The sequence below is a fragment of the Leptosomus discolor genome, chromosome 19, assembly GCF_034619465.1.
Source record: "Leptosomus discolor isolate bLepDis1 chromosome 19, bLepDis1.hap2, whole genome shotgun sequence".
NCBI lineage: Eukaryota > Metazoa > Chordata > Aves > Leptosomiformes > Leptosomidae > Leptosomus > Leptosomus discolor.
The window spans coordinates 4521915-4537083 of NC_141409.1; the positions used below are offsets into that span (position 1 = coordinate 4521915).

The following is a 15169-nucleotide window of genomic DNA, read 5'->3' on the forward strand; positions in this document are numbered from 1 at the left end:
GACTGATTTTGGCTTCAGGCCCTCTCTGAGCTGAGATGTTTCCAGCCCCGAGCCCTTGCCTGCATCCTGGCCCAGAGAAGTGGCACGCCAAAGGGCCCCTTGACCCGCCTTGAGCCCCAAGTGACGAGGAGCCCCAAACGCCAGCCCCGGGGGTGTCCCAGCGGGTGGGCGGTGGGTGAGAGGAGCCTGTAGGTCCTGTTGTGTGGGGCAAAGAGGGTTAAAACGGTTCCTACCCAGTCTTGGCAGGCCAGTGCCTGGGTCATGCCTAACCCATACTCAGTCGCCATCAGCTGTCACCCTGTTTCTAGGCAGCGCCCTCCCTGAGCCGCACTGCCCACAGCAGCCACAGTCTGCGGGATCTGCTTGCAAATCCAGCCACATTTATTGCTTTCCCAGAAAGTCCCTCCACTGACGGTTACGGTGGTAAAAGAGAAAAATCTTGGATTTTTTCCCCTTTAAGTGAGCTGCTCGCTGTTATGGTAGCACAGAAAATCTTGAAAAATGGTGTGGCTACGTACTCAGGAACCACAAAGCAAATGCAAACAATCCCAAGTGTGTATATATATATATTTCTTTTTTTCTCTCTTTTTTTTTTTAAGTCTTGCTCTTTGAAAACCAAGATTTTGCAACAGGGTAATTGGAGAAAGAGCTAAAAAGAAAGTTAAAAGCCTCAGCTAGAAGATGTTTTGTACCCCTGAACTCTGCTCTGCCCGAGACCCTCAGCCCCTCTCCTGCCCTCTGCTTCTCAGCCAGGGCTGTCCTGAATTGTGCCTCGGGAGTGGAGGTGCTCGGACAAGGGAGGGGGTGCTCAGGGCAGTGATGAGTGCTGCCAGGTCTCTGCTTGGCCAGCAGGCAGGACGGGTTTGCCTCCGCCTGTTCCCGTCCTCAGCTTCTAATCTCTGATCCCCTTCCACAGCCAGCTTCACCCTCCGCCACAGAGATCCTGCCCCTGCCCTGGAAACCCTCTGTGGGACAGACAGAGGTGGGAGGCTGAGACCGCCCAACTCATTGCACGTGCGAGGCAGAGGAACAGCAGCGCAGCCAAGGCCGATGGGAAGCAGCGCTGTGGCCCCGTCACCGCTCCCGGGTTGATCAGTGGTGACAGCGGAGGAGACGCCGCATCCCCAGGGCTCGCTGGGTGACATGGAAGGCGGCGGGGGGGGGGGGATGGACAGGGCCGCTGTCACTCTGCCTTCACTGCCTTGTCAACCCTGGGCAGAGCAGGTGGGTTGGGGAGGCTCTAACCCCCCCATCTCCATCCCTGTGGCGTGAAGGCGATGGGGAATAACCCTCCCTGTACCCCAAAATAAAATAGCCATCCCTTGCCGGGGAGGTGCGCTGCGTCCCGCAGCGGGGGCTTTAATCCCCCCTCCCCGGCAAGGGATGGCTATTTTATTTTGCTAAACCACCAGCTCCAGAGAGCACCCAATTGCCCCAAGGTGCCAAGAACCCGCATCCCCACAGGCATCTACACCCCAGCACCCCAAGAGGGCAAGCAGGCAGCGCCAGCAGCCAGGAACCTCTGATCACAGGTTTCTTTTATTTTTAGGCTAAAAAGCTCTGCAACCCCGGGCTCTGCAGGGGGGGTACTGCCCGTGTATGAAAAATAGAGATTTTTCTGCTCGAGTGCCTAAAAAGGGAGGTTAAAAGCAAGCAGGGGCTGATGTCTGGTCTGGGTGACCTGCAGGGGAGGGCTGGTTTTTGGGAGCGTGGGTCTCTCACAGCCTCCCCACGCTCCTCAGCTTGCCTTTTTGTCTGAGCAGGAGCAGCACGTCAGCGCTGCCATCCAAAGCATCTCTTTTGGGGGGGTTTGAAGGAGGCCAAAAGAACGGCCTCGGGCTGAAACTTGGCAAGGGACGTCTGCTCTCCAGGAGGGAAGAATTCCTGGTTTATAAACCCTTTTTTTTTTTTTTTTTTTTAAGCCCGCAGAGTCCCGTTTTATGAGCATGAAAGAGAGCAGAGAAGCGGAAACGCTGCTTTCTTAGTTTGCACTATTTCCCACTAAAACAAGGGAGAAACCATCATAGTGAGGAAGAGCCTGGCAAACCCTCCTCATCCTCTGAAAGCACGCACGCCTGCGACTACACCACCGCTGTACAGCCCACACGTCCCCCCAGTTCCTCTGCCTGCAGGGCCCACGTCCCCCCCAGCTCCCCCACGCCGGTGTATCCCCACGGAGAGGTACCGAAACCCGGTGGAAACAGCATCTCTCCATCACTTGCACCGAAGCGAAGCCCCACGGCCTGGGAGCTGGTCCCGCGGCCGCTTTCCTGCCTCCTCCCTGGCACAGGAACCCTCCTGTCCCTGACGCAGGGCTCTGTCCTCCCTGGGGACAGCATCGTCCCCAGGGCCTGCCCTTGGAAAGCTGGGGTTGTACCCACCGGGGCTGAACGCCAAAGCACCTGCGGGAGCCAGGGGCTGCCGATGGCCATAATGCCCGTGAAGGGCGGCCTTAATCCCCGTCTGGAGAGAGCCGGTGGCACAGAGATCCCTTCTTAGCGCAGGGCAGGGGGAGGCGGCGGGGGACACGGGAGGGCAGCCGGCCCCGAGCAGCCGGGAGCGTGTGGTGGGGTTAACCAGGAACCGGATTTGGGTGAACAGACTGGTCTCTGGGGAGTCCTTAACACACCCCTGCCGGGGCCGTTTCGCAAGGGCGCTGCAGAGCGAGGGGAACCCGCGACACCCGGCTGGCACCCACGGCCTGGCTTGGAGGAACCGAGCGCGCCCGCAGCTGCCCGTGAACCCCAACGAGGAACCGAAGCCGCGGGCGGCCCTTGCGCCTTCCCCGGAGGAGCCGCCGGCAGCGCCGCGGCCTCGTGTCCCCAACCTCGGCGCCAGCCTCGCGCTCGCTGTCGCACCCGCCTCGGTGGCCCCGGCCCCGCCAGCCTGGTGAAACCTTCCGGGCGGCGGATTCGGTCCCGGGAGGGGAGGAAGCACCGGAATAAGAAAAGTTATGACAAGTTTCCCCGAGGCCACGATGGCTCTGGCGGCGCGGGCAGGACGCGGGTTGGCGACAAGCGGCGCAGCGGCGTGTCCCTCATCCCCCTCGGCTGCAGGGACGCCGGTGGGGCTGGGGGTTCGCCCCCCACCCCCTCCTTCCGCCCAGGGACCCCAACCAGGCCCCCCAGAGCCGGGCTCAGCAGAGCCGGAGGGCGGTGGCTGCGGCCCCCGGGATGGAGCCAGCCCCGCGGGTCCCCCGCTGTGCCCCCAGCGGTGCCCCCTCCTTCTCCCCGCTGCAGCCGGCGCCGCGCACCGCTGGCCCCGCGCCCTGAGCCAGCCCCGGCCCCCGCTCCGGGGCACAGCTGGGGGGGCACATCTGGCCCGGGGGGGCACATCTGGCCCGGGGACGCCCCCCGCCCCGCGCACGCAACAGCTGCCCCGCGGCTGCTCACCTGCAGGGGGGGCCCGGCCGCACCCTCCTCGCCCGGCGCTAGGCGGCTCCTCACGGCGGCCCAGCCCCGGCCCAGCCCCGGCCCAGCCCCGGCCGCCGCCGCCGCCGCCTCCCGGCTCGGCCCCGCCGGACAATAGCGCGGCCCGCCGGCGGCGGGGGGCGGGGCCCGCGCCCTCATTAGCATCCCCGCCGCTTTCCGCCAACCCACGCGCGCCGCTGAACGGAGAAACGGGAGGTCGTTAACATAAACCCCGCCCTCCTCCTGCATTTGCATAGTCCGCGGCGGGCGGCCAATCAGAGGGCCGGCGGGTGGCCCTCATTGTCATAATTTATACAGCGCGGGCAGCCCCTGGTGGGGCGGAGCGGGGCGGGAGCTGCCCCATCCCCGGGGGCGGCCCTGGCCGGGGATGGGGATGGGGATGGGGATGGGGATGGGGATGGGGATGGGGACGGGGACGGGGACGGGGATGGGGACGGGGATGGGGATGGGGATGGGGATGGGGATGGGGATGGGGATGGGGATGGGGACGGGGATGGGGATGGGGACGGGGACGGGGACGGGGACGGGGATGGAGATGGGGACGGGGATGGGGATGGGGATGGGGATGAGAGGAGATAGGGATGGGGATGGGGATGGAGATGAGAGGGGATAGGGATGGGGAGTGGGATGGGGATGGCAGGGGACAGGTGATAGGGATGGGGATGGCAGGGGATAGGGATGGGGATGGCAGGGGGTGGGGCAGTTTTGCCCCGATGGGATGCCCACCGCCACCACACTGCCACCTGCCCTGCCAGTGCCGGGTGCCCCGCAGCCATCCCTGCCCCTTACCTTCCCATCCCCCGTGTCCCGGCCCACAAGAAATCCCCACAAGCCCAGCCTTTTTCTAACCTGATAGATTTATTGAAAAATTAAAAGCACAAGCTCTGTATATACATAAATAACGACGACACTGCCAGCAATTTACAAGGCCTCCAGTTGCTCTCTCTGCATCCCCACCTGTGGCCCGTGCCACCCACCTGGACACGGCGGCAAGCACCCAAGGGAGCAGTGACCACCTCAAAACCCCTGCAGCCTGAGTCACGGGCCACCTTGCTCTGCATGTGGCACTCGAACGACAGCGGGGACACCCAGACCTCTGCCATCCTCCAGCCCTGCTCCCTTGGCTGACTGAAGGGTAGAGGCTGTTCCCAAAGGGCAGCCCCTCCGACTCCAGAGAGGACAGGGATGGACTTTAAGGGATGTGCACTGATTTCTGCTCGTTCTCAGCCTGCCCTACCCAGGCAGTGAGAGTCTGCAGTGGGTGAGGGGACATTTGGGGACAAGCTGGGGGTGTCTGCGCGTGCAGGGTGGCACAGTGGGCGAGGGCTCTGCGTGGTGGGATGCTGCTTTCACACCTCGGCGCTGCCTTTCATCCCCATTCGGGTGCTCCCCATCCCAAAGCCACTCTCCCAAAACCCCTTTGGGTTCCTAAAGAGCGACGTTGAATTCTGTGACCAGGAAATCAATGTAGTCCTTTTCCTTCAGCTTAAAGGCTTCAGCGATGATACGGGCGGCTTCCCGATGCTCTTTGCCCCGTAGCCCCGTGCCGTTCACCTCCAAAATGACGTGGCCCACCTTCAGCTTCCCACAGTTGTGCGCCGAGCCCCCGCGCTGCAGGAGAGAGGTGGTCAGCTCATGCTCCCACCACCCCACCCCGGCTCAACCCAGGGATGAAACACATGCAGTTTTTGGGAAAATGGGAAATGAAAGATCTGACATTTCAGAAAGAGGGGACGAATTTGGCTTCCCTCCCGTTTGCTCCTGGAGCACAGCGCCAGCTGCGATGGCCAAGAATAACCAAGGCGCAGTCAGCTCTGCTTTTCTTTTGCTGTAAATAACTTGAATTTTGCCCCAAGTAAACAGCAGAGGAAACAGTGTGGGGAGACAGCTCCCAAGGGCTTCATTCCCCAGCTATCAGCCACCATTCCCCCTCCCCAGTCCTCTATCTGAAGCAGAAAAAAGGGAGTTTCCAGACATTTGGAGACACCAGCCAAGGTTTCAGGGCTGCCCAGACCCCCTCCAAAATGTCTGCAGCAAATCCTTGGCTCCCAGGACGCGCTTTATTGTACGGGATCACCCACAGGACACGAATGCAATCCTTGGCAAACTGCCCCCCCCCAGGAGAATGACACCTCTGGTGCCTGGGGAGATGCAGGGCTATAGGAGGGGGAAAGCACATCTCCAAAATCCCCCCCTGGGGCAGGGCTGCCGCTGCGCTCTAGCCGTGGCTGAAGGGCTTTCCTGAGCCTGTCCAGGGAGAAGAGGGAGGAGATGTGCATCGAGTTCTTCCCATTCTCAGCCTGCCCTACCTGGATGGTGACAATGCGGGGCAGCGGCTGCCGCGTGTTCGCTCCGCCCTCGATGGCGATCCCCAGGGTGGGTGCGCTCTTGGACACTCGGATCAGACACGACGTGGGCTCCAAGAGCCCTGGCTGCGGGAGAGATGGCAGCGCTGCCGAGGGAGGCCGGGCACTGTTGGCCTGCCACGGTCCCTCGGCAGGCAGGTTCCCCCACGGCAGGCTTCCGTGGGAGGGGGACAGACACGCTGCCTGCAGTTGCTCTCCGACTCCTGACATCCAAGATCCCAACTGTGAGCAGGTCTGGGCTTGGGGAGAAGCGGAGCAGCAATCCCACTGCCTGCCTATGCCCCTCAACCTTGTCACCATCAGAAATCCTCCAATTTAATTCCAATACCTGATGCCAGCTTCCCTTCTGGGCGACAGGGGACCTCACTCATGGGACGCTGTGCCCTACAGATGTCCCCTCAGAGGCAGCAACTCTGCCATGTCCCAAGTAGCTGCATGATGGGAGGGCCTGGCTTTACCCAGGATGGAGTGAATGAGCCCTGCAGTGCCCCTCTCAGCTGCTGCTGGCTCCCTTCCCCACAGCTCAGCCCGCCAGCGAGCTGCCTCAGCCCATGAAACCAGAGGACAAACACCCCACGGAAGCACAGAAGAGGGGTTGCTGCCCGCAGGCAGAGGGAGCAGCACTGCCCCTCGGCAGCCCCGGGTGCCCACCTCCCACGAACAGCAGTGCCCCGAGGCCCCTGGGCACCCAGCCTCACCGGCTTGGAGGCCCCCTCTGCCATCCCCTCGCTCCTCATGGCCTCCTTGAGGCTTCGGCTTTTCCCAGGGACCGGCTGCCGGCTCTTGTCCTTGCCGCTCATCTCAACCTCCCCGATGTCCACCCCGCTGTCCTCGCTGAGGGTCTGCCCGCTGTCCGACAGCTGGGAGAGCGTGGATGCTGGGGAAAGACGAGGGCTGTTAGAGGTCGGGCAGCACGGCTCTGCGGCCAGCCGAGCAACCCCAGGGCCAGGTACCAGAGGGAGGACATCTCACCCGCTCCCAGGGCTGGGCAGGTTCCCTGGGATTTAGACCTGGACTTCAGAGCAGGGTTCCCAAGCAGACCCCTCCTGAAGAGCAAAGTTGTGCCCAAGGAGCATCAAGCAACAAAGCAACCTCAAACCCAAGTGCAGGATCTAACCCAGGTCTCAAAGTGGGATGGAGGGAGAGAGTGAGGAGTTCAGGGATCCTGCTGGAGGCCAGTCTGAGCCAGCCCATGCTCAGCACCAGGGTCTGGGAGGAGGTGGGGACAGACCCGGGCAAAGAGGAGCTTCCAGGTGGGAGTTTTCTCCCCTTCAAGGATGAAGACTCTGGGTGCAGATGGACACTCTGCCTCTGGAAAGGAGTGTCACAAACAAGGGTACAAGAGCACCCGCAGAGAGGGCTGAAGGTCCGGGAAATCGGCTCTGGGACTTGAGAAAGCTGGGGTCACCCTGCTGACACCCCTCGGGCAGGATCCGGCCCCTGACAGGCACTCCAGTCCCTCACCCATCACCCCAAGATCAATCGACTAACTGCAGTGGGAGGAGGATGCCACAGGGGGGCGACAACGCCACTCGCTGCGGGGCCCACGGAGCTCGGACGCCAACGGGGAATTCCGAGGGGGCTCCGGGAGGCTGGGGGTACCCCCAGCCCCAACGGGTCTCAGCCGAAAGCAGAGCTCACCCTCCTGGGCACCCTCAGAGCTCCAGGACCACCATTCCCACTCCCGCTGGACCACAGCCATGTGCCAAGGGACCTGCGGAGCCCAGCACGCTCCTCCCTCACTTCCATTCCTTTTTCCAGGATACGCTCAGGATAAATCTGACCCCCAAGCTCAGTGAGGGTACAATTAAGACTTCCCCCCCCCCTCCCCCCCCCCAAAATCTGCAGTTAATCCCAAAATTGCTTCTTTTTTTTTTTTTTTTTTTTTCCTTTTAAAACTCCACTGGAAGCAGATTTTATTAACGAACACAGCAAAGCCCACACAGGAGAGAAGTTGCAATCGACTGCTGAGCAGAGCTTGGTCTTTAAGCAAAGGTCAGCCCGAACGGCACTGGAAACCCAGGGAAGCTCTGAAGAGTGTGCTGGATGGGGACCAGGAGCTGGCTGCCCTGGTCCTGGGTGTCACAGGTTTTCCAGCACTGCCAAAACCCAGGGCTGAGGGCTTTGTCTCACAGATCAATACCATGACTGCTGCTAACACTGGAGGGCTTTATGCGTTCCCCAGATTCGCCCCCCGCCCCCCCCCCCTTTTTTTTTTTCTGCCGTGATGATGTCAAGCTGTTTTCTGCAATTGAAAATTCATCTTGGAAAAAAAGCAAACCACCACAGAGCTACCAAACGTTGCCACACTGATCCCGGCTCTGTGGCTTTCACCCTACCTTACTGACCCGCAGTTTGAACCGAAATCACGTCTGCCCTTGTGGCCCTTCCCTGGCAAGTGCTGCCAGCCCACATCCCCACCAGGGAGGGGGAAGCCCTGCAACCAAGCCTGATGCAGGCCTCCCTCTTCCAACTCCCCCAGTTCCTGCCCCTGAGATCTGTCTCTTCGCCCTTTTCTCTCTTGAGGATCACCCCCGAGAGGGTTTTTTCACCCCGTGGCTGATAACGTGACACCCACCTCTGGCCTGGGGCAAGGGTCTCACTTCATTGACGTCGGGCTCGCTGTTGGGCTGGTGCACCTCCACCATGATGAAATGCTGGTTGGCCATGGCCTGCGGGCTGCCCTTGTCTGGTGGAGGGGGTGCCGGGTGGGGTGGGGGAGGAGGAGGGGACGGGGAAGCGGGGCTCTGAAGCCCACCGGCTGCAGGGCTGTCTGGGGTTGGGCTCTTCAACCTCGTTGGGGACTGGACCCTGGGGAAGGGACCGATGGGGTGCTGGCTGACCAAGGAGAGCTGGGCATCCGTTTGCCTCCTGGAGCTGTGCAGGGCTGGGGAAATGGTAGCGTAGATAGCGCTGGGGGCAGACTCCTCGGTGGATGTGGTAGCAGTGGAAGTCATGCTGACTGTGTCCTTCTCGGGGTGGCTAGGAGGGGGCGTGGGGTTTCGGGGGGCCACGAAGAAGAGGCCTGACTGAGAGGACTCGGAGGAAGGGCGCTTGGGCTTGTCTTTCCCGGGGTTCCTGTGCTGGGCAGCAGAGGGGTCCAGCATTTGAGGGGCTGAAGGAGGAGGTGGAGGCTTGAAGTTGGGTGGTTCATCTGGGAAGGAGGAGAGATCATCCTGCCAGACCAAGAACAGAAGCCTTTAGGACACCACACTCGGCTGCAAGAACTTCCCCAGGCTCACAGTCACCTGCCTCCTCACAGTGGCCACAGCAAAATGACATGACTTTTATAGAAATGCCTTTCTGACCTTACTGGCAATAAGAACATGGCTCACAAACAAGGACAATTAGAGGACAAACTACACAACTTTTGCTGTGGTCTGCACAGGTGCTGCTCTTATTCAGCCAGCCAGAATCCTTCTTTCTAACTGTTCCGATTAATACGCTCCAGTGACTGCAATGACACCCATGAGCAGGCGATGCAGCAAAGACCTACAGAAGCTGAGGCAAAACTTGGTATCATCAATTTGCCTCCAGCTCCCATCCAAGGCGCAGCAGCATGGTGCAGTGTCTTACCAAGGAGATGTCTGGGAGGGTGTTGATGCTACTTTGGTGGCTGTCTCCACCTCCCTCCAGTTCTGATGTGTTCTGATAGGGCAAAGAAGAAAGAGAAAACCAGGTCACAGCAGCAAGCAGCAACCACCACAGTGCCAGCACGACAGGGAACATGCAGAGTGATGCTGGGCATTGCCCAAGCCCCCACCCCATGCAAGGCCAGTCTTTCACCCAAAGGTTTTGGTTTTCTGGGGGGTTCCCTAGAGACTCACACCTACGAGCAAAGCAACTTGGTTGGGAAACACTCTCCCAAGCTGAGCAGCGTGCTCAAAGCTTGCTGTGAACCTGACCTACCAGGTGATTTCCTCGGTAGCAGAGGAGTGTGCTCCTCGTAACTCAGATCTCAGCTCCCCGTGTTCAATTTGGAGGGAGGAGAGGAACCAGCTCGGAGGGCTGCAGGTTCAATATCTAGATCTTTCCCGGTAAAAGGGCAACGAAAAAGTTTAAAACTTCCCTCCCTTGGAAACCAGAGCAGGAGGTCTCAGATGCAAATAGAAGCCGCTGCTACTGCCTTCCCTTTACGAGTCAAAATGTCATTATATCAAAAATGTCAAATAATCACAACAGAGCTCTGAACGCATCACAGGTCCAGAAGTCAAGGGTGGCTTTGGGAATCTGTCAGTCTGTCTGCACAGGGCCAGCTGTCAATCAAGACGGACGCAAGGAGAGGACGTGGATACAGCCAAGCAGAGCAAACAGGCACCCTGGCTACATAACAGCAGGGACAGCAGGACCGGGGGCGTGCAGCGAAGGCTGGGTATGGAGCTCTGCGCTGGCAAGCCAAGCCTGGCCTGGCCCTGGATGGGCCTGAATGCAGCTGGTCCTGAGTCTAGCCCAGAGCCATGGCTCTGCTGCCGGCTTTGCCCCAGGCACTCTCCGGTGGGATGCTCTGCCAGTGGTGCACAGCCCCAGCTGGTTCCCTGCAAGGTCCTGTGAGAGCAAACCCAGACTTGGCACCCCCCTCCCGAGCTGGAGAGGTGCTGCTGTGGCTCAGAAAGGGTGTACTTCATTTCTGTCACGTTCACAAGGATGTTTGTGAGTTTGTGCTGGAACGGGCAGGGTACAGTTTGTGTTTAACTGTGTGTTATTTATTGCAGGGTAAACAACTGATTAGTTGAAACGCTGGTGCATCTGCATTTCCCCCATCTGCTGGAGGCTGCTGCTATGCCTGCAAGATGTTAGCGTCCCAAAATAGACACGGGAGACAATTAAGAGCATTAGAGAAGCAGCAAAAACATTGATGGAAAGTGCTTTTATCTCTGTGGCTTCAGAAGGAACCCTGGAGAATGAGAACTAAAAGAAATGGCTTGTTCAGAGAGCGACAGGGAAAGTATTAGCTTAGGAAACCACTCCTTCCTCTAATGAGGGTTGATTTCATCATCAGTTAATCCAATGTAAAGGCAGGTGGCTTCTGAAAGAGAAACATCCCCTATCCCTTCTTGGGTTACTGACCCTGCAGCAAGCCGGGGCAGAAGCCAGGTTTGACTGAAACACATGGCAGCAGCAACAGAAAGATGAGGCTTCAGCCAGACCTGACGCACCCCAGGACTGTGCAAACCCAAGCGCTGGCCCGAAGGACAGGGCGATGCCACCACGTCTGTGGCTGGAGGAAGAGGCACGTAGGGCTACTTCAAAAGGCACCTGCCTTCAGATTGATTAAAACGGACACGAACTGCTCTGTGCCGCGCACACGTCAGCAACAGGACTCCAGATTTGACCGAAGGGCCAATCGATGAATGTAAAAGTTCGTGTGCCACCACGTCCCTGCGCGACGCCAAGGAGCAGCTCAGCCGGACAAAACAGTGCGGAGGAAACTGCACCAGGGCGCTCGCCGCAGAGCTCCCTCCTCCCGCCCTCACTCCCTCTGACGAGAGAGCTGCTCTGCAGAAAGCTGCCCCCGTATCGCCTCCCCCTGGACCAGCCCACCTCCAGACGCTGGCCAGGGCCTTGAACCCAGCCCAACGGCTGCGTGCACAAGGAAAGGAGCCAAGGCGGGGACGGTGGCATTTCAGCACCAGCCTGGCCGTGGTTGGGAGGGTCTCAGCTGCGTCCCTAACTCTTCCCTCTCCAGCCCTGCTTCTGCCAGCCTCCACCTGCCTCCAAGAGTTCACTGGGCTCTTGGCAAATGCCTGAGGACCTCTACAGCATGACCAGGAGCAGCCTGTCATCAAAGTCACAGTTACATCGCTACTAAAAAGAGAAGAGTCTGCACAATGCTCCCCCAAAATCCGCCAGTGCCATCTATCCCAGTCCTGACACTGAACTCTGTGGCCACCACCGCAACGTCAAGCCCATCACGTGCCATGTCCCAGCCCCAGCCTCACAGCTAGGACCCGTCTGCACCGAGACTTGGATCCTCCTGGCAAACGGAGGGTGGGCACAGCCAGCTGCACCCCGCGCCCTTCCCTGCCAGCCCCGAGAGACAGCCCTAATCCCGCTGCCCTGGCTCTGCTCCCCCTGAGCAGCCGGGGACACTAATACTGCTCAGCTTCTTCAGGGCACTTCTTTCTGCTGAAGTGTGCAAGCAGGAGATTTGCCTTTCCCCAAGCTTAGTACTTTGGGGGCAAAAGCAATTAAGTAGAAATTGCTCCGGGCTATAAAATGTCATGGCTTTTAAGCTGAACACGGTTGCTTTCAGGAATTGGCTATTTTAAGACTGTGCTTTCCTGGATTTCCCTTGAAAGACCCACCGAAGCCACGTGCCACTGCTCTGAAAAATGAGTATTTATTGAGGAGGCTGCTCCCTCCTACAGACTCCCTGCTCCTTTTCCCCACCTGTTTTCTAGTTACTGATAGAAACTGGAGGCTAGGGGAGGCCCTTCCAGCCCCTCCGCAAGCTGCAGCTGGGAAAATTTTGTCCTTCCTGTCTTGCACAGAGTCCACGGCGGGAGCGATGGAGCTGGAGAGCATCTTTCAGACAGGCAGCAAGTTTCCAATCACAGACTGCCTGGTGGAGAAACTGCCACCTCCCTGGGGAATACAACCCAACATTTAATTAACCCCACAGCTCCAAATGAGTCCCTTATTTTCCAGCTACTGCTGTCAAGAGCTTTGCAGAGCTACTCAGCCCAACTCCTGCAGGGTTTACATTTTGAACAAGTGCACCAGTCTGAAAATAAGCCCAGATTTCCTCCTCTTTCCCCTTCCCTCTCCCACCCCTGAAGGCATCTGCAGGGCTGGAGGAGCCCCAGAGCCCCTGGCCCTGCCCCAGCCTGAGCACAGACCTCTCTGACTTCAGGGGCTCAGAGGGTGACACAGTGACACCCACACAATGGCTTCACTCTGTCACTATCCCCACTGCCTGAGAGGATTGTGCCAAGCACATGGGAACCCTCCCCGTGGGTTATCTGTGCCTGTCCTGGAGGGGGTCAAGAGGACAGCTGGGAGCTGGAGCAGCTCTGTAACAGGGGACATAGGTGAGGAACACGTCCCCCATTTCTCTGCTCTCATTCTGCTCTCCCTCTGGGGACACAGAGATCACCTGCCAGCTGCCAAAGAGATTGTGGGCTCCTGTGCTTGAGATTCACTTGCCAGAGAGAGGAACAGCTCAGTGCCATCCTCTCCTTTTTTATACTTCTTGTGAAATGGAGACCAAGACAACTGGGTCACCATACTGGGCCCAATCCTACAGCTTCAGGGAGCTGGGAGCAAGTCAGCAGTCAGCACCTGTGGAATCAGGCCCTGGGAGGAGAAGGCCCCTTTGCATGGCAGGACCTTTGCTAGGAGGCAGTGGAGAAGAAAAAAATCAACAGGGATTTCAATTCCTTAATCCTAACAATGAGGGCTGGGGCAGGAGGAAGGACAAGGGAAATGCTAGGCTGCCTTGCTTGTAAGCAATTAGAAATTCATACTGCTCTGATCAGGCAAGTCACATCCGATTATTGCAGTCTACAATTAACCTCTGCTTTGCAGAACTCATCTCGAGATCCAAGATTTACAAGAGGTGATGGTGACACTCAGATAGGCAGACACACATCACCCGTGGGGGGCACCACCAAACACGGCTTTGTCTCATTTCTGAGTATCCTTCAAGCTTTTCACATGGCAGGTCCTGATCAGCCTCACACCGGTTATTTTTGGCATAAGTTCACCCACTGACCCATGAAGAGCTGATGGGACAGGGGGCCTGGTCTAGTGTCACTGCCTTTGGTCATGAAGCCAAAGAAATGCGTCCCGTGGTTCAAGATGCCTGTGATGAAAATCTGGGAACACTACAGTTACCCTCTTCTAGATAACTGCCATTCCCAGAGGGATGCAGATTTTTAGGCCAGGTTCACAGCTCCCAGAGCAGCACCAGCAGCTCTTGGCTCCACCACTTGCTGTGTGTGCTCAACCCGCTGACCCCTGTGATTTCTTCCCAGACGAGGAGGAGGAGGGAACACACTCCGCACCACGGAGTTGTGCTGTAGGGCACAAGCCTGCAGCCCTTCTCAGCCTCGCTCTATTAGGACAAAGGGATTTCTGAGGCTCGCCCCACATCCATGTCCAGCCTCTCTAAAGCCTGTGTGGGGACTTCTCCAAGGCTGAACATGCACCACATGAGCACACCGACCCCTCCTGCACTGCAGCACAGATTTTTGCAGACTCAAGGCCCATAAGGAAAATTCTGCCCCATCCCTGAGCACGCACGAGGGGATGTGACCAGCCTGCTGGTATTTAGCCAGGGTGCCCATACAGCAGGACAGCACAGTCACAGGCAAAACAGGCAGCAAGGCAGGAAGGGCAGTCTGGGGTCCATCTGGCATCAACGCTGCCGGTCCTTCTAACACTCCAGCCCTGAGCGCTGGTGGCACTGGGGGCTTTAGTGCAAGCAGGACGCTGGTACTGGCTGGGTTTGGCTCAAGGCCGAGCGCTGTCTGCACTGCAGCACCAAGGCCTGCAGCCCTGCTGGGGAAAGGGACTCAGCAGAGCCCAGGAAAGGCAGAGATGGGGGAAATGAGGCGGCTGTTCACGTGGCAGAGCCGCACGCCGGGCCCTGGACAGCCTGTACCCGCCGCACGCTCGCACGCATTCCCAACTCGTCTACTATGGCAACCGCAGCACTCGAGCTCCCCGTCTCGCTGACAGCCCCTACCTCCATCAGGTCTATTAGCCACAAGAGCCGCTCCTGGGGACGTGCGAGGGCAAAAGCAGATTAAAACAAGCATTAAAGCGAAAACATAACGTCAGGGTGGATGCACAACAGATGAGCGAGACAAGCAAATCCTGGCACAATGCATCCCTCCTCCCCAAAACCCACCCTGCAGAATCCACATCCAGCTGCACCCAGTGCTGAAGGCGAAGGCTGAAATGAGTCTCTCTTGTGAGAGGTGCTGGGGAGGGCAACAGCATCAGGGGCTTAGGGCAGAGTAGTTTGGGAGCTCTGACCCTCTCCTCTCTCTCCTGCTAGCTCAGATAAGCACCCACCCACCACCAGCCGGTGCTCTTTGCTTGGCAGTTGTTTTAGCAAGCACTGATGACAACCATCTCAAGAGCCAGTGTTCCCACCACCCGAGGCAGAGCTCAGAACGGTGTTATGTTCTCACTCCCATGGAAAGAGGTGCCACACTGCCAGGGAGGACCTGCAGGGTGACCAAGGCACACATGTTCTTGAGGGAAGCTCTTACAACAGTGGTGCTGGAGCTCTTCTCTGTGCCAGAACAGCACCCCGGTCTCCCTCCCCAGCTTCTGGGCTCCTGTGCCAGGTGGGGCTGGGCCATCGCTCACACACCAGGCCATGCAGCCACGCTTGGCACGTGGTGTCACGGAGCAGGAGGC

The 15169-nt window shown here is 58.8% G+C and overlaps 1 protein-coding gene across 4 annotated transcripts in view; it reads right to left on the minus strand.

Moving 5' to 3' along the window:
* Positions 1-4859: 4859 nt before the first annotated feature.
* Positions 4860-15169, minus strand: part of WHRN (whirlin) — a 55837-nt gene continuing 45527 nt past the window's right edge. For 2 of the 4 annotated variants that reach the window (XM_086475702.1, XM_086475699.1), the window contains exons 8-12: positions 9374-9445; positions 8376-8973; positions 6496-6674; positions 5741-5863; positions 4860-5042 (exon numbers count right to left, since the gene is read on the minus strand). In XM_086475702.1, coding sequence (XP_086331828.1) covers positions 4860-5042; positions 5741-5863; positions 6496-6674; positions 8376-8973; positions 9374-9445 — 1155 coding nt within the window. Of the gene's footprint in view, positions 5043-5740; positions 5864-6485; positions 6675-8375; positions 8974-9373; positions 9446-14486; positions 14520-15169 lie in introns of all 4 variants that reach the window. The other 2 variants (XM_086475700.1, XM_086475701.1) reach the window with 2 other exon arrangements.